Source organism: Danio rerio, chromosome 12 (genome assembly GCF_049306965.1).
Source record: "Danio rerio strain Tuebingen ecotype United States chromosome 12, GRCz12tu, whole genome shotgun sequence".
Lineage (NCBI taxonomy): Eukaryota > Metazoa > Chordata > Actinopteri > Cypriniformes > Danionidae > Danio > Danio rerio.
Genome location: NC_133187.1, coordinates 41,679,442 through 41,702,240, shown reverse-complemented (window position 1 = coordinate 41,702,240; position 22,799 = coordinate 41,679,442). Strand labels below are relative to the sequence as shown.

At 39.3% G+C, this 22,799-nt stretch overlaps 1 protein-coding gene across 3 annotated transcripts in view; it reads right to left on the bottom strand.

Annotated features, from left to right (window-relative positions):
• The window catches only part of cdh10b (cadherin 10, type 2b (T2-cadherin)), a 127,902-nt gene that overhangs the window by 50,256 nt on the left and 54,847 nt on the right, over positions 1-22,799 (bottom strand). For all 3 annotated transcript variants that reach the window (XM_073918833.1, XM_073918831.1, XM_073918832.1), the window contains exons 3-5: positions 18,347-18,641; positions 6,531-6,650; positions 4,086-4,253 (exon numbers count right to left, since the gene is read on the bottom strand). In XM_073918833.1, the coding sequence (XP_073774934.1) occupies positions 4,086-4,253; positions 6,531-6,650; positions 18,347-18,641 (583 nt within the window). The remainder of the gene's footprint in view (positions 1-4,085; positions 4,254-6,530; positions 6,651-18,346; positions 18,642-22,799) is intronic.

The following is a 22,799-nucleotide window of genomic DNA, read 5'->3' as shown; positions in this document are numbered from 1 at the left end:
CCTGCTGCGCTCTCTTTCTCTCTCCCCATCCCTCTGTCTTCTTTTTCTATCCCCCCTTCTCTCTCTCACTCTAAAAGCCGCTTTCGTTGGAGATTTTGTTTGAGTTCACATTGTGATTCATTCTGGTCAGTCACAGAAATGGGCCCCCGAGCATTTCCGACTGAACCACAATGTTCGTGTTTTTATGAAATATGACTTGCAGAGAAACCCATGCCATCTGAACGCTTAATTTCATATGCTGATTGAGCCGGAGTCTATTTGCAAGTCCAGCCACAATTCTCCTCATAAACACTGCTAATCTAGCCCACATCAATTATTAAGAGTTGACTGGCAATCAAACGAGCGCGGATTTGATTTACACCTGCTGGGCTTATTCTAAGCCTTTTGTTCTCTGCATTTTTTCTCCCATAGAATAATAAAGTCAAGATGTTTTGCACTAAATTGAGTCATTATTTAGTTTTATGTGACCTAACATGCACTGTTTTTGGTGTTGTAACTTTAAGGCCTCATTTTGCAAACATCCCCTTGTAGCTTGAAGCATTTTGTATGTGGAATCGTGGCTACTTAACACTTCTTTTTTTTACTTAAAGTATTAAATTATGAGCTAAATTAAATGGTAAATCACTCTGCCGTCAACACCAAGGTCATGGATTTGCTTTCCTGGGAGGGTTGTAGCTTGAATTCATTATAAGTTGCTTTGGTTAAAGTTTGATGTCAAGTGTGTTTAGTCAGTTGCATCAATCAAGTCTGAATTTGAAATTCCAGTTCTGTTCTTAAATTTATGTACCAAACACTCTCTAAAAAAATGCTGGGTTATTTCAACCCAAAACCTAGGTGAAATAGGTTGAAAACATAGGTTTACATTTCATTTTCAAACCAAAGATTGGGTTGATTTGTATTTATTACTTATTTTTATTATATATATATATATATATATATATATATATATATATATATATATATATATATATATATATATATATATATATATATATATATATATATATATATTAATTGAAACAACCCGTATTTGTTTACAGTGCAGCATACAAATGAGATATTCTTAAAAACCCTGTGATTATCATCTTTAGTATCATGTTTGCTTGATCACATGTAGCTTTATTAAAAAGGATAGTTCAATTCAAATTAAAACTGTGACCATTTTCACTCCCTTTACTTGTTTAGAGTTTCATTCATTCACTTTCCTTCAGCTTAGTTCCTTTTTTTTATAAGGGATCACCACAGCGGAATGAACCGCCAAATATTCCAGCATATGTTTTACGCAGTGGATGCCCTTCCAGCCAAAACCCTGTACTGAAAAAACACCCATACCCATACCCACCCAACATCCATACACTCTCTCATTTACATACACTACAGCCAATTTAGTTCATCCAATTCACCTATAGTGCATGTCTTTGGACTGTGGGGGAAACAAACATGGAGAGAACATGCAAACTCCACACAGAAAAGCCGTAACTCAGCAACCATCTTGCTGTGAGATGACAGTGCTAACCACTGAGCCACCATGCTGCCCTGGGGTGCGTTTCCCAAAACCATCGTTAGCCAACTAAGGTTGCAAGTTCCGTCTTTACAAACATGGTTTGTTGATTTGCCATTTCCCAAATCCATCACTCCAACGAACATTCACAAATCGCGTCACAAACTTGAGCTCTCGCAACTATACCTCTGGAGCTGTAGTTTAAAACATAGTTCCTGGCTGTGTTCTATTCTCACTTATCCCCCCTATGCGCTATTCATTTAGAACATTCTAACATTCAAAGTTGGAATTATGAAAAGTAAAAAAGCATTAAAGTCATCACTCTTCGGTTTAATTTGCTTTCAAAGTATTTTAACAGTTCAGTTTTAGCAATCTTCATGTTTACAAATGTGCTCCCTTCGCAGCGCACTTTTAAGACATTGATGTCATTTGGAACACAACCGCATGGCGAAAGCTGTTGGTGACCTATTATTTAAAAGCTGAATTTATGTTACATCTCCAAAGCTTGTGAAAACAAAAAGCATACGTGAATTCTTTTAATTTATAATAGGTTATTTATTAAGTATCTGTACTGTATATGACATAGACCTGTTGGTTAGAACTTTGTGCTGTGGTTTACAAGTGTCCAATTGTAAAAGAAGACTTTTAAAAAATAAATAATCAAACAATATCCTACTTAATAATAATAGTAATAATAGTAATAATCATTGTCATCATCATCATCTTCATTAATACTATTAATATTATTATTAGTATGATTTTTTTATTTCTAATACATAATAATTCTTAAGTTTCATTTCTTGATAAATCTCCTCATTATTTATTTTTTTATATGAATTATATATAGTATTAGAACACGGGTTAGCTTTTGCAAGTGATTTTATGTTTTACAATATGATATGTCAATCTCAATAATGTTTGTAAAGAAAACAGGCCCTATATGTGCCATATATTTCAATTAATATGGAAAGCGAGTGCATGTTTTTACCAAATCTAATATTGGATTTTTTTAAAAATGCGTGTTGGTGTAAAACAATGTAAGTTGCACAAATAAATTATATGGTTCTTCTCTAAAGAAGTTGTTACTCGACCAAGTTTACAGCATCATAATGGGCGTTTTACGTTATAACTAACCTGGTTCAAGCGATGAAACTATTCAAAACTATGCGTTTTGGGAAACATTCGTCACTACCTCGTTTTTTTCCCCGAACGATGCATCGTACCATGATAGTTCAGCTGTGAGTTACATTGTTGTTTGGGAAACGCACCCCTGATTGAGTTTCATTCTTCCGTTAAACAAACAAGAAGCTATGTTTCCATATGTTAAAACAGGTAGCCATTTAATTTCATAGTGTTTTCATAGATGTCACTGGCCTCCAGTTTCCAACATTACAACTTAGGAAACTGAGTTGAGTAAATGTTATATTAATATTAATGCAATTTAATATAAATATAAGTAATAATATTATATGCAATTATTCATCATCATTTACTCACCCTTGACCTGCTCTAAACCAGTTTGAGGTTTTTTGATTTGCTAAACTAAAAAGAGGAAATGTTGGAAACCGGTAACCATTGACTTCTTTATATGTTTTTCCTACTATGGATGCCAATAGTTAGAGGTTTCTAACATTCTTCGAAATATCTTATTTTTCAAGAGTTCACACTTAGATAATGCTTGACTATTTTAGCAGGTTTGGCATCTTGTCTCTGGAGAGAAACCTGAGCTCGGATGAATGAGCCCTAGGCTCCCACCTGGTCAATAAGCATTAGGAGGGGTACGAAATCAGGTAGTTCTCGATAACTTCCCAAGAATAGACTGCTAACTGCACCAGTTTTAATGTAGTATGTGCTTGTGACTTTTGTTGCAATTTTTTATTTATTTATTTCTATTTTTTTTTATTTTGAGTGTGGGAGGAAACCGGAGTACCTGGGGAAAACCCACATGAACACGGGGAGAACATGCAAACTCTGCACAGAGAATGTCGACTGGCTCAGCTAGTGTTTGAACCACCCCCTTGCTGTGGGGCAACAGTGCTAGCCACTGAGCCACCATGTCGCTCGAACTTAAAATTGAGGAGGAGGGAGAGGGATAAAAAAAAGGGGGGGGGGTGAAGATGAGGAATGAAGTTTAGGCTAGATATTTATATTAAATTTGAAATGATCCGATTGGCTAGTTAGTGATTAGTGATAGGGATCAGCTGTAGTCAATCCTATCACGTGCTCCTCTCGAAATTAGTTTGTGAAACTTCACTTAACTCAACTGAAGAAAAAATAAAAAGGAAACAGTTCTAGAGCAGGTCAAGCTGGGATGAAAAGGTTGATGGCAGAATAATTTTTTTGGGGTGAATTATCCCATTTAAGTAAACAATTTTATAATTATATTAAGCATATACTTATTAATGAATATTTATTTTTTCAGTATAGTGCATCTTAATTCAGTAATTAACAGTTAGTTGTGATTTTGGTTAAGAAATGCACATTTCTTTTTCCACAAAGCGACACCTGTTTCTTTGTAGTGCAGTTCTAGTTGCGCGTCCCTCAGGTCAACACATGGTGAAAGGAGAGTATGTTTTTTTCTTACTGTGAGGGAATCGAGGAGGGCTATTGTTGACGTCCAGAAGAGTGATGTTGACTGTTGTGGTCCCAGAAAGACCTCCCATCTGTCCGGCCATGTCCTTAGCCTGAATCACCACCTGATAGTGCTCCCGGTTCTCCCGGATCATGTTTGGCAGAGCCGTCCTTATGACGCCTGTCAGGATAGATGGACACAGGTTTCGTTAGGTGCTCGCTAATGAGCTTCTCTTTCTTCATTATTTATATGTTAATGTCACATTAAAAAAGAAGGCTGGACTGGGGAAAAAAAAAAAAAACATAACCAAGGAAATGAATTCCCTGCCGTAGGGTATTTAAAGTGCAAGTTTTAATTGAGTAGGATGTCAATCTTCATATTATGTTGTGATAAGGTTATTAGTACATGAGAGCAGATTTATTTAATTCAACCAGAACACACTGAAATTAGACTTAAACTAAAAGCTTTATTTAAGTAAAATATAGATAGGATTTTATGAAACGTAAAACTAAAATTGTGCTACACTATGACACGTATAAGAAATAATATATAATGAAAGAAAATTTAAATGAAGCATGCATATGGCTCTAAATACAATCTGTCCAGAAAATGCCTTTTTTGTCCTGTTCTAGCTTAAAGCAAATAAATAAATAAATATAATTTTGCAGAAACAAAATAGTGTATAATGTTTCTTGTTTTCTGTACGCAACGATTATTTATTTATTTATTTTTGCAAATGATATAAAATTACAAAAAAGTTCAATAGCAAGCATGTATTGATTATTATGATTAATAATTTTACACTAGTAACCGTATATATTTTTTTATTTTATGTTGTTTTTATTTATTCTGAAAATGTTCCTTACAAAAGTATTTCTGCCGCTTGTCGCATGCACTGTAATCCTGCTGCGCTCTCATAGTGGTAAATGAAAACAAAACAATTCTTCTTCTTCCACTTGTTTTGGCAACACAACGTGCCGTCTCTCTGCTGTCTGAACACTGTACAGGTAACAGGTCTTCGAAGCTATCATGCATATTAATGAAGTTGCACCTCATTCACAATAGAGTGCGCTGATTGTTTTTAACCAAGTCATTCTCATGAATTATTGCTGCACACGCAGAGATGTCACAAAGTACTCCCAGGTACAGACATCCAGTCTCCACACTGGAATACACGCAAGGATCTAATCGCCGTGACGCAGCTTCAAAAATTCGTTCAAACCGGAAGAACAAATTTGCTCGAAATAACGCAAAACAACCAATTTTCACTTTCTTTGTGAGATAAACAGTATATGTCCTAATAGTGTTTTTAGCAGCGTGGGACACATATATGACTGTCAACTGCTCAAAAAATGTGTTTTGGCATTTCGTCACTCTTTAAAAGGTCAGTAATGGTACTTTAAAAGTTTATATTAGTACATAATCATTTTAAGAGGAACATTTTTGTACTTTTTAAGTACTAATATGTACCCTTGAGATATTAATATAGAGCTTTTAGGTACAAATTTATACCTTTTGAAAAGGTACCACCCCAGTGACAGCTCACATACCTTTTTTTCTGAGAGTAAACTACTTATAGAGGTAATAACATACTTCTCAGACAGAGTGAATGTAAAAGTATTCTAAATAACATTTTAAGTATGCAATTAGCAATTATTTATTATTTTGGTCAGACTTTACAATAAGGTTTCATTAGTTAATGCATTTATTAATGCATTACACTCTCAAAAATAAAGGTACGGGAGCTGTCACTGGTACCTTTTGATATGGTACAAACCTGCACCTAAAAGGTCCATATTCATACCTCAAGGCTACATATTACTACCTAAAAAGTACAAAAGTGTTCCTCTTGAATTTTTTAGGGACTAATATATACTTTTGAGGTACCAATATGGACCCTTTAAGTACAAATGTGTACCTCTTGAAAAGTTACCACCCCAGTGACAGCTTGCATACCTTTATTTCTGAGAGTGTACTAATGCATTATCAAAATCTACATCTATGCTGGTTAACATTACTTAAGGAGTTAACATAAATCAACAATGAATGACTGTATTTTTATTAACTAATGTTAACTAACATGAACAAATACTGTAATAAATGTATTGTTCGTTGTTTGTTCATGTTAGTAAATGCATTAACCATTATTAATCCATACAACCTTATTGTAAAGTGTTACCATTTTTGTTAAGTAACCTACCCAACACTGGTTGTTAGTGTCCTGCAAATGTAGTGGTTTTTACTTCTGTCATTTGCTTGTAGGTTAAAAAAGTACCCAAATTTTATTCTTTTACTTTCAACGTACAGCATATGACAAGACTGAAACATGCTCTTAACACTCTCTACACGTGTCTAAAACCTAAAATGTTAACAAACGCTGTATCGCATTACCATTACTGCCTCCCATCTTTTAATCATCCAACATATTTCTCATTCTCTCTTCTTTGCTCAACTCACCCGTCTCAGGTTCGATTGAGAAGTACGGCTGGCCCTGCAGAATGCTGTAAACCAGCTTGGCGCTGTTTCCATACGCTTCATCATCTGCATCAGAGGCTGTAACTTTCATTACAAATGCACCTTAAGAGAGAAACAGAGAGAATTATAGAGGGAGGCATTTCAACTCCAACACCACTGTAAAACATGATCCCGCATCCAGTATTAATACCTCAAGCATGATCAAAGCGGTGCGTCCGAAAGGTGCACCACGAACGACAAATTCCAAGTTGTAAAACCGGCTATTAGCCTATATGAAGACTCCCAGAGTGAGCAGTGATCAAGGCGAATGCGTGATCACTCGCTCTTTCATCTCCTTTATCTCCGTCTGTATTTCTTATCTAAATCCGAGTCTCATAATTACTCCGGCTGCGCGGTGAGATGGACATATCTTTAATTGTAGTTTTTCTTACGGGCCGCTCTCTCCGGGTCAATCCCATTCATTTTACGCTCTGATGGAATCGACTGGATGTTGCCGGAGAAATGTCAGACTAATAATCCGCTCAAAGAAACATTATAATTAGACCAATTAATCTAGAACTAACATGATTTTGGTGGTGGGGGGGGTGGGGGGGGGGGGGGGGGGGTTTCGATTGCAGCTCAACACAGCTTTAGTCAGCTGGATGAGGAATACAAAGTGCAGTTTTTGATATGGAAGTGCTTCAGAATTTGGGCATGGTGTAAAGTGATGGTGGGAATACAGTGGGGGAATTAAGTATTAAACTATTGAATACGTATTGCACTTTTATATACTTTATATAAAGGCTGTTTTGGTGATGCAGCTTAATGACGCCTCTTACTGTATATGGAGAATAAAGTCATGAATTTCTCAGGTTTGATCTTTTTCACAAAGTTCAAGAGAGTGTGAAAATCTTGATTGTTCTTTGCGTTTTGTCTATCAAATCTGATCTTAATTTTGTATTTTCTATTGGGTTTAAGTCAGGTGACTGGCTGGGCCACTCTACAGCTGACTTTTCTTTCTCTAAAAGCATCTGAGAGTTTCCGTGGCTGTGTTTGTCATATTATGCTTGCAATGATCCTACTGGCAATTTAGAGCCCACTCACACTATGCCATCCGTACCGTGCCCAGGCCCGTTTCCCAGATTGTTTGAGAAGTGTGAGTGCGCTGAATCGCACTCAAGCACGGTTCACTTGGCCGGCCCTGGCCCAGTTGGAAGAGGTGTGCCTGAGCGCGGTTGTTTGCAAATATTTTTCAATGGAAGTCAATGGAGGAATATGACTAGTCAGTCATAATATATTTGCAGATATCTCCAATCTGATTTCGTACTAGTACAATTGTAATTGCAGATATCTCTAATTGTCATTCTGACTAGTCGAATTATAATTATGACTAGTCAAAAATATAATTAGAGATATCTCTAAATATATTTATGGAGTCAGAACAAAGATTTAAATGCTAAAAAGGCTTGCCATAGAGAGTGCTTCTGAACAGCGCAGCAGCGATGACATAAGCGTGCCGAGGTCCGATATGGTGTGAGCGCGGGCCGTCGGGGGAGACGGGAGGGGGGACAAGCGTGCTTTGGCCCGGTTCGAGGCAACTGTACCTAGTGTGAGTACGGCCTTACATAATATCCACAGTACTTTTGGAAATTGTGCAGTACACTCAAAACAATATTTTTGCTGGTTGTACAAACTATTTATTTAAAATAAGCTGAACCAACACAATATTTGAGGGTTTTTAAAACAATATTTAATTGTTTTATATTCAATCCACTGAAATTCACAAAAACAATTCAATAGAGTTGTGTTGAGATAACATGAAGGTATTGTGTGGAAACAATTTTTTTTAACAATGTTCTACGACTCCTAATAATAATTATTGATACACACGTTTTGTGATGCATAAAATATATATTTATATTTTATATATTAAATTCAATAGTATTACATGTGTGTTCTTTATTGAAATGTAGATAAATATTGCTGTTTGCAATGTTTTACATGACAATGCAAGCATGTAAGCAGTAAATACATTATCAAACAAATTAATAAATGTTTTTTTTTTTTTTTTTTTTTTTTTACACAACCCAGTATAGCGAAATGCCCATACACACTCATTCACACTACGGTCAATTTAGTTTATTCAATTCACCTCTACCACATGTCTTTGGATGAGGAAACCCACTCCAACACAGAAGAACATGCAAACTCCACAGAGAAATGGCAACTGGCCCAGCCGAGTCTCGAACCAGGGACCTTTTTGCCGTGATATGACAGTACTAAACACTGAGCCACTGTGTCTTATAATTGATATCATTTATATATAATATTTATTTTATACATATTAATAATAATATTTATAATATCACTAAATGTTTACAATCAGTTTCAAAAATAATATTTGTACCAAATTAATGATGCATTTTAATAATAAAACTGCAAACGTATTTACTTATTTATGAAATTGTAAAAATAATATATTATTTAAACTATTTACAAAATGCTGTTTGTATTTTTTATTGTTATTTTTTTTATAAATACATCAAATAATTATTCCTAAGTCATAAAGTTCAAACATGATTATATGCCTGGCAATTTTATATCAAGTATATCTTAAAAAACTTATTTCAAATATCATCAAAAGGATGTAAAATACATTGCTAACGAATCGATTTTGGTAAATTACACAGTATTTACTGTAATATGAACTGTAATTTACTGTAGGACAGATATGCAGTATGTTACTGCGTTTTAAAGTTGCATTGTAAAAAGAACTGTATATTTTACTGTAAAGATATACAGTACATGCAATACTGTAAATACAAATATTATTAATCATGATAATATTAATAATCATGATAAATGGTGCAGTAAATAATAACAGTAATTTTGCTGTGATTGATTTACAGTAAGTTACTGGTAAACTGCTTCCAGTAAGTTACTGTAGATTCTACAGGAAATTGTTAACAGTGCTTCTATATGTCTCCCTCTCTTTAGCAATACGACTCAGATCTTGTGGTAGAAAACTGTACACCATTACCCACAATAAAAATCTGATCTCGGCTATATTTCTCAGATATAACAAGACACAACTTTTGCCTCATCTCCTGCGCTTTCCGTTACAGCCACAGTTTCCTTCAAGGATCTTCATTCCCGTTTGTGTACTACTGTTCGCTCTTCTCAATAGACTTTAGAGGTGACTTGGCGGCTCTTCACGCTCACCTCTAAAGGTGGACCGAATGCACATGTTGTTTCTGCCATGGATCAGCGGCGTCCTTGGCATAGACAAGACCTCCGCCGAGCTGCGTTCGCTCTCCAAACGGTTCTGAGAATACTAATGAATGCGGAAACATCTGTCGCCCCCCGATCCCATTCCGATAACACGGAGAGAAACAGAGTCTCAGTCTTCATGGATGGCCAGATCTGATTAACGGCAGGCACGTTCGCAACACATGGCCGGTTTGTTGGGTCTAAACGCGAGTGCCACCGTGACCTCTCTTTTTTTTGTTTGGCAAGTAGAGTCGTGCATTTGTGTATGGAAAAAAGCTCAAGTGAAGTGTCAAACGAGTACGGTGTCCCATTTACGTTACGGAGTGCTGAGGATGATGTAACTGTGTACCCCAACGGAGAAATACGGATTATGAAAGGAAAACATACCGGCCTGGTGGAACAGAGAGATGGAAAAGAAAGGCTGAGGTTGGGTTTCAAGCGCAAATAAAAAGCCTCGGGGAGAAAAGACTGTGGTCCATTTATGAGGCTGCTTTAAATAAATAAGTCTGCCCCATAGTCAAGCTGCTGGAATGTGACGTGCTTTTTAACATTTGTGAGGGAAATAAAATATTGGTAGTGACAGAGAAGTTGTCATGTAAAGGGTCTGAATGAAACAGCATTGTGTGGCAAGCTGTTTTGGCAAGCTATTCCTTTTAAGGATGTTTGGTTCGGTTTCACTTGAAATTCTAAATTTTGATATTGAATTATTAGGCTGCCATTAAAGAGATAGTTCATGCAAAAAAAAAGTAAAAAGATGCTGCGATATTTGACTAATTTTGGTATAATATTTGAGTTTATTTCGTCTGTTGATCACAAAACATGACATTTTGAAAACGGCTGTTAGCTGACATTGACTTTTTCTGGAAGTCAATGGGTTCCAGCAATCAGCATTCTTCAAAATATAGCAACCCAGCCTCATTCTGAAAATGTACAGCTATATACATTTCTGGAGAGCACCAAATACATCCCCATATATATATATATATATATATATATATATATATATATATATATATATATATATATATATATATATATTTTTTTTTTTTTCCGCAAATCCACCAGAGGCCTCTGCGTTAGCTTTCTGAGATTTCAAATGTCTCTGGCGAGTGCCATTCACTTCGGCTGTTCTTGCGTAAATCCACCAGAGCCCGCTATTGATGGATTGACTGTCTGACTGAATGACTAACTGAATGACTGACTGACTGAACGACTGACCCACCCTCTTCTTTTCCTAAACCCAACCAAAAGTGTTTTCAAAAGCACATATTGACCCTTCCACATCGATGTACATGGTAAAAGCAGGAAAGCCATCCATTATGAGGTTAGTGGTCAGCTGGTAAGCATGAAAATGAAATGGCCCCATACCACGCCGTAGAATTAGTAAATGCAGCCATATGTTGCTCTGGCTACTTAATTTGCCATCTCCAGAAATGTAAATAGTGCTACGTTTTTTTTTTTTTTAATAAGCCTATTTATTTTGCCGTGGCGACCCCTGATTAATAAATGAAATAAGCCCGAAAATGAATGAATGAATGAATATCAAGAATAGACAGTTGTACTGAGTTTGGAATTATTAATATCAAAAATAAAGGGTTTTACTAGCAATAATAGATTTTTTTAAATGTGAAATTGGAATTCCAACTAAAATCAACTTATTTGGTGGCATTTAACTAGTGTAAATACAATTTCTTGATATCAAGACTTGGATTTCTACTAGAATCAACTTTTTTTTTTTTTTTTTTTTTTTTAAATCAAGCTCTGTATTTTTGCTAGTTGGCTGCCATTTAACCTGAATCATTGATAATAAAATGCACACTATGAAATGCCATGAGTTGACTTTACTTAAAAAAAGAGAATAAACTCGTTGTCTTATAATTATTAGGTAAACCATCTATGTGCATGATTATAAAAGTTAATGGGTATACTGTCTTCATTCATTCATTTTCTTGTCGGCTTAGTCCCTATATTAATCCGGGGTCACCACAATGGAATGAACCGCCAACTTATACAGCACGTTTTTACGCAGCTGATGCCCTTCCAGTCACAACCCATTTCTGGAAAGGGTTTACTGGCTTTTTAAAGTAAAATCAACTTGTTGCTTCTTAAGGCAATGGGTTTACACAGTTTTTTAAAGTAACTAATGAATTTTTACAGGGCATTATCAACAATTAAAATGCTCTCTGATATCAAGATTTGGATTTCTACTAGTATCGATGGCTATTTTTTTATATCAAGCTCTATATTTTTGCTAGTTGGCTTTCATTCAACCAGAATCGTTGACCAATTAAAATCTCTCATTCTTGATATCAAGACATGTTTTTTTCTAGTGTCAATTGTTTTTTTTCATTGTTTTATCAAATATTCTCGCAAGTTTGCTGATATTCAACCTGAATTGTAGATAAAGACATACATTGACATACTTTGTGGACTCATGGGTGTTTCGGTCTAGATAAGAGGTGTGTTAAGGCGCATTGTTGGGACGTTGCTATTTTGAGGAACTAAAATAGACTGCACAATAAACCAGCTAAGAGCAGGTCTAAAGTCCAGCGCAGAGCGCGTTAGTTGTGCGCCTCCCATACACATTGCTTAATACACACTGGATGTACAGCAACATGCAATTATCTTTACAAATGGAAAAGAATTAAAGGAATAAAATATAGTAAAAATGATTACTTTCTACATAAATATAAAAACCACTGCCGCCTTTATGTCTTCTTCATCTCGGGGGGCGTTTTTTCAGTTTATTCTTAACATTGCTTTTGTATAATGTTATTATTATTAGTAGTACTATTTATTACATGCATATTTATATTTGTTTATTAAAAACAAGGCTAGATTTGCCCACCTGTCAGGTTTTGGACCATATGGAGCACAGCATGTGTATTTGGATATAACTCAGTTTTTTGATCACACTTCGTTATTATTGTTCCTTTATTTGTTTGCTGGAAATTAGAACTGAATTTAAAAATAGTTTTGAAACAAATATTTGCGCTTAACATACAAAATTAATTATGTAGGCCAGGGGTCACCAATCCTGGTCCTGAAGGGCCGGTGTCCCTGCAGGGTTTAGCTCCATCTTGCCTCTACACACCTGTCTGAATGTTTCAAGTATACCTAGTAAGATCTTGATGAGCTTGTTCAGGTGTGTTTGATTAGGGTTGGAGCTAAAATCTGCTGGACACCGGCCCTCCAGGAATAAGTTTGGTGACCACTGATGTAGGCTAATGGATGTCTGTGTGTACAACACCTTTCCTTATCTACGAAAGAGAGTGAAAGTAAAGAATGAGGAGAATCATCTCTCATTCTCATGCTTTAGATGCTTTAACTGTTTTCTTGCTAGTGAAATGTTCAGTTTTTCCACTTACAAAGTCCTCCATGTAAATAGCAAATGCGCCATGGTGCGACGCAACTAACTCTTAAAGGGAATGGGAGATGAGACTGATTGGTTTATTCTCAAAATACACCTTTAACTCATTAAAAGGATAAGCTCAACCCTGTTAGACCATGCTACGTGGCACAGAACGGATTTTTCCATCCTTAAAATTGCAAAAGTGGTTTCTGACACACCCTAAACGCTTTTGCGCTTTGAACTTTGCACCTAGATCGTTACCATAGAGCACTTAGACTTCAACTAGTATTAATGGCTATTTGTTATATTAAGATCTGTATTCTTACTAGTTGGCTGCCATTCAAACCCAATCGTCTATATCAAGAACTCATATCCTGTGAATGAATAAAAGTCAAGCTGGCTTGCCATGTTTGCGTGTTCTCAGCTTGTAAAACACAGGTGCTTTGAAAGTCTCGACGGCGGAGACATGAAGGAGATCAGCCGCTGTAATGTAAGAATCCAACTGAGAGTCCCTGAAGCTGGAATGGAGTGGTCTTGCATTTGTCTGAAAGGATGACTAGTGTTTCACGCCTCGGGGATCCATCTTTCAACAAACACGCCAGCATTAAGATCTATTCTCCACTGAGACGTTCGCAACTTAACAGAAATTTGAAATCCTTTACGCTTTAATAGCACATTTCATTTTTGGCGTCGCATTGGAAATGTCACGACAAAGACGTGACGACGGTGCTGATTGACCGCCAGAATGGAAATAGTCCCAAATCCTTTTGCTATATGTAGTGATGTGAAAGGCAGCAGACAGGGAGAAATATTAGTCCATTTCATGCTTCAGAAAATATTAGGCACGAGCGAAGCATCTGCTGTAATATAATGAAATATTTGTGATTTGTGACAGCATGTTGCTTGCTAACTTTTTTCCCCATTTCGTCAGACAGCGCGCCTACTTTTCGGATGGAGAAAGGTGTTTTGCTAGGTCTAGATGCTGTAGTGGAAGGTGTTAACTAGACTACAATAACCAGCTTAACAATTAACCATTGGTGTACAGGTAATAAGACTTTCAATCAAGCTTATGTTTTTGTCTGTTGTGGAGGAAGGTGTAATGTTTATTTATTTAGTAATTTATTTACTAAGAAGTTAGATAATTAATATGATAAGGGATGGGCATGAATACATTAAAATGTATTTTAAAATAAAATACCAAATACCTCAATTTTACATGTATCAAAATAAACTGCAAAATACGGCAGCCACAGCAAGTATCAAAATAAAATACTTTTACAAGGGAGCATGAAATTTCTTTGCAAACCCTTTATCAATAGGCCTGTTCAATTAATCCCTTCATCATTAAAACACTTAGTGAAGTAAACAATGTTTGACAGCATTTCTCTGAGCAAGTTAAAGTCAGCTTCTCTGCCACCTCATTCACCTCTACTCCTGTACTTGAGGAGGTATTCATAAACGTTTGTTTCTCTTTAATGTTTGTATACATTTTGAACAAAGCAATACGTCTTGTAAAAAACCGGAGTATGGCTTATTTATACGTTCTGAGGATGTGCAGAAAATACATTTTATTCACGTCCAGAAGACGAACACGACACCATTTCAGTGATGGAACGTGTTGCAGGGACACCTTTCCAACGGTTATCGAATGTTTAAATGTTTGCTGGGACACTATTTTCAGTGATAGTTGATTTGCTCCCAAATATATCCCTGCCAATTGTCTGTTATTTTCTTTATGTGTGTTCCATAGTTTCCATTCAAGCATTGACCACCTTCTTGATGAATTTTCTGTTCTGATCTCAAGCCTATGCAAATAACTGAGAAAGCACCAATCTGAGGAGACATTTTATGACGCCATCTTGTAGACTTATTAAAAAGTATTTTAAAAATACAAAAATTCAAGACACTAAAGCATTTTGATACAAAAAAATAGCCCATTTTCATAAACCCCATCAAATACAAATTAGAAAATACCATTTTGTATTTGAAATGCGTATTTGAAATACATGTATCATAAATACTGCCCATTCCTGAAGATAAGTAGTATTCAGACTTGCTTGTTCATTCTTTATTTAATGTTGTTCAGACATTGGAGCACTTCAAGATTTTTTTTAGTATATAATAATAATAATAATAATAATAATAATAATAATAATGATAATAATAATAATAATTAATAGTAATGTTATAATTATTAAATGATGAGAAAATTATCATTGAAATTGTTAATAATAATAATAATAATAATAATAATAATAATAATAATAATAATAACAGCAGCAACAACAACAACAACAACAACAACAGCATTTCTTCTTCTTCTTCTTCTTCTTCTTCTTTTTCTTCTTCTTCTTCTCCTTCTTCTTCTCCTTCTTCTTCTTCTTCTTCTTCTTATTATTATTATTATTATTATTATTATTATTATTATTATTATTATTATTATTATCATCATCATCATCATTATTATTTTATTATTATTATTATGACTATTATTATTATTATTATTATTATTATTATTATTATTATTATTATTATTATTATCATCATTATTATTAATAATAATACCATGAACATTAATGATAATTATATGTTTATTTAATAATAATAATAATAATAATAATAATAATAATAATAATAATAATAATAATAATAATGATGCATAAAACATATCTGGTTATTTTTGTAAAAATACTGGAGGATATACAAACTAATACAACCACTAATAATAGTAGTGGTATTAGTAGTAACAACAACAACAACAACAACAACAATAATAATAATAATAATAATAATAATAATAATAATAATAATAATAATAATTCATTATTAACTTATATTTTGTTAAAATAATGTTTTGCAAAGCAATTTGAATGTATAATTACAACTATAAATACTTCTTTCAACAATAATAGTAATAATAATTAAGATCAAATCCAATAATGTTTTATGTGTCCCTTTCAGTCACACAGTTATATTTGATGGGCCATTTTCTAAACACACGATGGCATGAAATTGTACTGAAGGGGACGAGTTGTCTCACACACTGACACACTTTACACCTCTCTCCTCTAATCATTAGCAATGTGTCAAAGAGGCAAAAGTAAAAAATGTGAAAAGATTTAATTGGTTTTCTTGTTTTGTAATCTCGTTGAGTAACCTTTGACACATACTTTGTGTCAAGCGTTCACAAAACAGCGCTTTATGAATTGACAAACACAAACAGGTACGCCAGGACCACTTCAAGCATAATTTGCTCATTTCCCAGTGATTAATCTTTGATTCATTTGCCGGGTCACAATGATTAAGATCCGCAATGATTATCTTATCATAGCACAAAATCTTTAATCAAAAACGGCTGCCTTGTTTTTGTCGGAACTGCAAATGAGTTTTGATTCATTTGAGATAAACCTGCGGGTTAATTTGTTGCTTCATGAAGAGTAATTGATTTCAGCTTGCTGCATCCCGTTCATTCACTTTGATTCTCCGCGTTGCTCTTAATGGCTTTAAAATCACTGATAATTGAACGAATTTAGACGGGATATTGTAAGATCTTTATCCTCCTGCAAATCACGTGAAGTTGAATGTTTGTCATAGTTTTAATCAGCATTGATTAAGTGGCTGAAATAAAGCGTTTTCCATTTTCTCGCTCTTTATTGGCCAATGTCACTTTGCTTGTCACAATGGAGACAGTTTTGATTGTTCGTTAAACATGCATGCCGTATTTCTGCTCTACGCACAATCATTTTAAATTGCACGTTGGCATTAAAGAGATTCCAGTGCGAGTGAGTGTGTGATTATTGTTATTGATGTAGTGAAAAACTTGCACCTGCATGTAAAAATAAACATAAATGCATTGTGTTTTTAAAAGTACTGGTCTTGATGTATTCGTGAGTTTTGTTTAATTATAAATGTATGGCTGTATGTGTGTATGCTTATTTGATGCTAGCTATTTTTTCATCATTCATACACTACCTGACAAAAGCCTTGTTGCCTATTAACGTTTTAGGAACAACAAATAGTAACTTGACTTCTAGTTGATCATTTGCTATCAGAAGTGGCTTATATGAAAGGCAAAGGCCTCAAGATTATGCTTATTTTATTAAAACTGAATATGATCGGTCTATATATAATATGAAAAGGTCTGACTTTGCTTAGACAAAAGTCTTGTCACTTAACATAAATAATGTACATTATAGAATAAAGTCATGGTGCAGTGGAGAAATAATTAACATTGTGGATGACTCCCATGAGCTTGGAGGACTGCATCCATACATCTCTGCAATGACTCAAATAAAAAATACTGGAATAGCAATAGTTCTTGCGGGACTCCTAGAGTTCATAGTCTGTTTGGATTCATCTTCAATGCTTCCTCCTGTATCTTACCCCAGACATGCTCAATAATGTTCATTTCTAGTGACTGGGCTGGCCAATCCTGGAGCACCTTGACCTTCTTTGCTTTCAGGAAGTATGATGTGGAGCATTGAGCATGTCTGGGGTAAAATGGAGGAGAAGGCATTGAAGTTGAATCCAAAGAATCTTGATGAAGTCTGGGAGTGCTGCAGGAACGCTTTCTTTGCCATTCCAGATGACTTTATTAATCAGTTATTTGAATCTTTGTAGAGATGTATTGAAAATCTATTTAAAAACATGATCATATTTTATTTTGGTAAAATAAGCGTAATCTAGAGGCCTTTGCCTTTCATAAAAGCCCCTTCTGATATCAAATGATCAACTAGAAGTCAACTTATTATTTGTTGTTCCAAAAACTTGGATAGGATACAGGACTTTTGTCAGGTAGAGTACAGTATGTACAAATCAGGGACTTTATATAAAGAATAAACATTGCGTAAAACCCATAACAGTACATTTTTTATCTTTGACAGAATTGAAACAATAGTTTTTCCCCCAGAAATGTATTTTTTTGCACTTTTTACACGCCCTTATGTAATTCTAAACCTTTATGAGATCTTGTATTTATTTATTTATTGTTTACCGAAAACAAAACATATTTTGAAGAATGTTGGAAGCCGGTAGCTATTCACTTCTAGAGTCAATTGTTATCACATTTCAACATTCAACAGAATAAAGCAACTCAAATAACTCTGGTAGAAGTAAATCGAATGTTGACCGAGTTTTCATTTTTGGGTGAACTGAGCCTTTCATCTTTGTGAATCTGACAGGAACATGTTGAACTCACCAACATTGGACATCTCAGATACGCTGGCCACGTAGGTGTCCTTGGCGAACTTTGGCTCGTTGTCATTGATGTCATGGATTTTGATGATGAATTCGGAGGCCCTCTCCAGATCCTGTCCAGAGGTTTTGTTGACGGCTTTAGCGCTCAGAGTGTACGACGCTTTCTCTTCCCTGTCAAGCCTCCTGGTGGCATGAATATCGCCTGAGTTCTCATCAATCTCGAAAACAGTTCCAGCTCCTTCTCCGGTGAGGACGTACTTCACATTTCCATCTTCCGTGTCCATGTCTGAGTGAAGCTTTAAAAAGAGCAAAGAGAGTTTTGCTGGAATTAACAGTTCCCGAATTAAGTGTTTTCCTAGCGCGACTGGCAAATTGTGCGCAAATATGCTTAGTCTGTCAGGGAAAAATGTTCCTAAACCTTGTGCAAAGGGAAACAGAAATTAAACCATTTGCTAAACACAGTTTAAGCCCTTTCTGGCCCAAGTTTCTTGAGCAATGTTTTTTAAATGAGTCATGAATATGTGAATATGAATGTGAATTTGCTCAAAGGCTCCACTTGGTTTAATTTTCTTTCTTTGGAAATTTCACAGCAGTGTCAGTAATAATTTCAGAATTTCAAAAAGCTCTGTGTTTGCCGTGGTTAACGACATATGGCAGATATCTCAGAAAACTTGTGAATTGACTCCTTTACCTTCACACTGTAGTCACAATTACGGCAAATGCTCCTTCAGAGCAGAACATGCACCTGGATGTAAACATTTACATGACAGCATATTTATAATGGGTTCCCCTTCGGTTGGGGAACTTCAGTGCCATGAATGGGAGGATTCGGATCAGAAGCCGCTTATCTGGAGAGTATTGAACGGGCCAATGAATGAAATTAATTGGCAGCGTAAGCTTGCGCAGGTGTGCGACATCTGCAATCATCTCAGCATATAAGCACACCTGAAGCCAGCAGACGCCATCCTTTTCGCTTCAGATCCTTTCTGAGTGAGTCGATGAGGGTTCCTCTTGCTGATCAGCACTTCAGAGCGAACGAGTGTGTCTCCCGGTCCAGAGTGGGTCTTCGCGGTGGCAGACGGTCGAGCTGGGTTACTCCCTTGCCTGCGGTTCTTTGGGTCCGGTCCTCCAGAGCGGTGCGTATAGTTGCAACTTTCCTAAAAGAGCAACACAGTCGTGCAGCACGTCCTTTTCAGGATGGCGCTCCGACTGTGCGTTTCTGGATGCGGGGGTTTCCTGTCTCCGGATGATGGACACGATCACTGCATTGCATGTTTGGGGGTCCAGCATGTTAATGCGGTGCTCGCGGGCGGTTCATGTCGTCATTGCGATGCCATGACCGTTGCACAGCTAAGATCGCGGCTAACTTTCGCAAGAGAGCTAATCCGCCGCCCACGGGCTCGCGGACCTCTCGCTCCTCACGGCGCTCCATCCAAGCTTCGGGTGGTGAGAGTGATCCGTCTAACCAGATGGTAGCTCTCACACTCGCTGACACCGGAGATCAGATGTCCTCCGCGGCATCGGAGGGTGGGCTTTCACTGTCCGACGAAGATCCGGACCCGCTCGCCCCCTCCGGGCAGGTGAGCGCTGTCAAATCGGATCCTGAAGCGGACATGTTAGCCGTGCTTTCCCGGGCTGCTTCGGCCGTGGGGTTGGAGATGGTTTATCCCCCAGCTCCGCGGCCGGACCGACTAGATGGGTGCTACGTAGAGGACCAGAAGGCGAAGCCTTCGAAGCCTCTCGTCCCCTTCTTCCCGGAAGTGCACAGTAGGCTCACGCAGTCCTGGAGGGCACCTTTCTCTGCCCGTGCTGCGAGTGCCTCCGCCCTCACCGCCCTTGACGGCGGAGCTGCCAGGGGGTATGAGGCGATCCCGTCAGTGGAGCGCGCTATCGCGGTCAATCTTTGTCCGCGCGGCGCCTCTACGTGGCGGGGTTTGCCCCGCCTCCCGTCCAAAGCCTGTAGGTTGTCTGCCTCCCTCGGAGCCAGAGCTTATAAGGCTGCGGGCCAGGCTGCTTCTGCTTTGCACGCGATGGCCACCTACCAGCGCTACCAAGCGCAGGCGCTGGCCGAGCTGCACGAGGGCGGGTCCAACCCAAGCTTATTACATGAGCTGCGCACCGCGACCGACTATGCTCTTCGGACTACTAAGTCCGCCGCGTGTGCGCTGGGGAGGACGATGTCCACACTTGTGGTTCAGGAACGCCACCTCTGGCTAAACCTGGCCGATATGCGCGACGTTGACAAAGTTCGCTTTCTTGACTCGCCCATATCCCAGGCTGGCCTGTTCGGCGACACCGTCGGTGAATTCACCCAGGAATTCAAGGCGGTGAAAGAGCAGTCGGATGCGATGGGCAATGTCATCTATCGGCGTGGCCGTAAGCCCGCTCCGCCCGCCGAGCCATCCACCTCCGCTGTTCCTCGCCGAGGGCGCCCGCCAACGAGTGCTGCCCCGCCCCCGCCTGCGCCTCCGGCCAAGCGGGCGCGGCGTTCACCTCGAAAGCAGGCAGCCCCTCCTGCCCAGGGCGCCGTTAAGTCCGGTAAACGGACCGCGAAGCGTCCCTGAGACAGGCCATCCGGAGAAGAGGAAACTTGCTCTTTCCCCGCTGGAGGGCGGGGCCCCGATAACAACGGTACTTTTCAGTGCCACCAAAACATCAGTAAAAGAGCACTTTTTCCCTTCCCCGGATGTGACTGCACGAGTTCTGCCAGTCCGGGACGCGCTGCCTTCCGGCTCGCAGACTCTACGTGCTTCGCCAGTGGCTCACGAGCGCTGGGGGGACGGTCTCCCTTCCCTCAGCCCTCCAGCCCCCTCTCCGGAGTCAGGGTGCGGAGCCAGAGCGAATCGCTCTCCTCCAGCTTTTCCGCGGGACCCTCGTGCTTCCCGGATCAGCACACCCACTCCGCGCTGCCCCACCGCTGGTACGTCAGCGATTGTAGCGATGACTCCATTAGCGAGGGCTCTGCCTGCCTGGTTAGCGCGGGCCAGCCCCTCGCGGTGGCTCATACGCACAATCAGACTCGGTTACGCGATTCAGTTCGCGAAACGGCCCCCCAAGTTTACGGGCGTGTATTTCTCCAGGGTCAACCCCCTGTCCGCCCCTGTCTTGCGAGAGGAGATTGCTGCCCTCCTGGCGAAGGGTGCAATCGAGCCGGTTCCTCCAGCCGAGATGGAGAGTGGGTTTTACAGCCCATACTTCATCGTACCCAAAAAGAGCGGTGGGTCACGGCCAATCCTAGATCTGCGCGTTTTGAACCGCTGTCTGCACAAGCTGCCGTTCAGAATGCTCACGCAGAGGCGCATTCTCCAATGCGTTCGTCCTCGGGATTGGTTTGCAGCCATAGACCTGAAGGACGCGTATTTCCATGTCTCCATTCTTCCACGCCACCGCCAATTTCTGCGGTTTGCGTTCGAGGGTCGAGCGTGGCAGTACAAGGTCCTCCCCTTCGGGCTCTCTCTGTCTCCGCGGGTCTTCACCAAACTCGCGGAGGGTGCCCTAGCGCCCCTTCGGCTCGCGGGCATTCGCATACTCAATTATCTCGACGACTGGCTGATTTTAGCCCACTCGCGGGAGCAATTGATTATGCACAGGGACGAGGTGCTTCGGCATCTCCGCCTACTGGGGCTTCAGGTCAACCGAGAAAAGAGCAAACTCGCCCCCGTGCAGAGGATTTCTTTTCTCGGGATGGAGCTGGACTCGATCACCATGGTAGCGCACCTCTCCGAGGAACGCGCTCGCCTGTTGCTGAACTGTCTGAGGGAGCTCGACAGCAAACTAGTGGTCCCACTGAAGTTCTTTCAGAGGCTCCTGGGGCATATGGCATCCGCAGCCGCCGTCACGCCGCTCGGGTTGCTCCATATGAGACCACTTCAGCACTGGCTTCACGATCGGGTCCCCAGACGCGCATGGCACGCGGGCACACACCGGGTCTCGGTTACTGCGCTGTGTCGCCGCGCCCTCAGCCCTTGGAACGACCCCTCGTTCCTACAGGCCGGTGTGCCTCTAGGACAGGCGTCCAGCCATGTTGTTGTTTCAACAGACGCTTCCAACACGGGTTGGGGGGCCGTGTGTCGCGGGCATGCGGCTGCGGGCCTCTGGAAGGGTGCCCAGCTGCATTGGCATATCAATCGCCTAGAGCTGTTGGCAGTGTTCCTCGCTCTCCACCGCTTTTTACCGGTGCTGGAGCGGCAACACGTGCTGGTCAGGACGGACAGTACGGCGGCGGCGGCGTATATCAACCGCATGGGGGGTATGCGCTCTCGCCGCATGTCTCAGCTCGCCCGCCGTCTGCTCCTCTGGAGTCACCCGCGGCTGAAATCGCTGCGCGCCATTCACGTCCCAGGCACGCTCAATCGTGCAGCCGATGCGCTCTCACGACAGCTGTTACGCCCTGGAGAATGGAGACTCCACCCCGAGTCTGTTCAGCTGATATGGGCGCGATTCGGGGAGGCCCA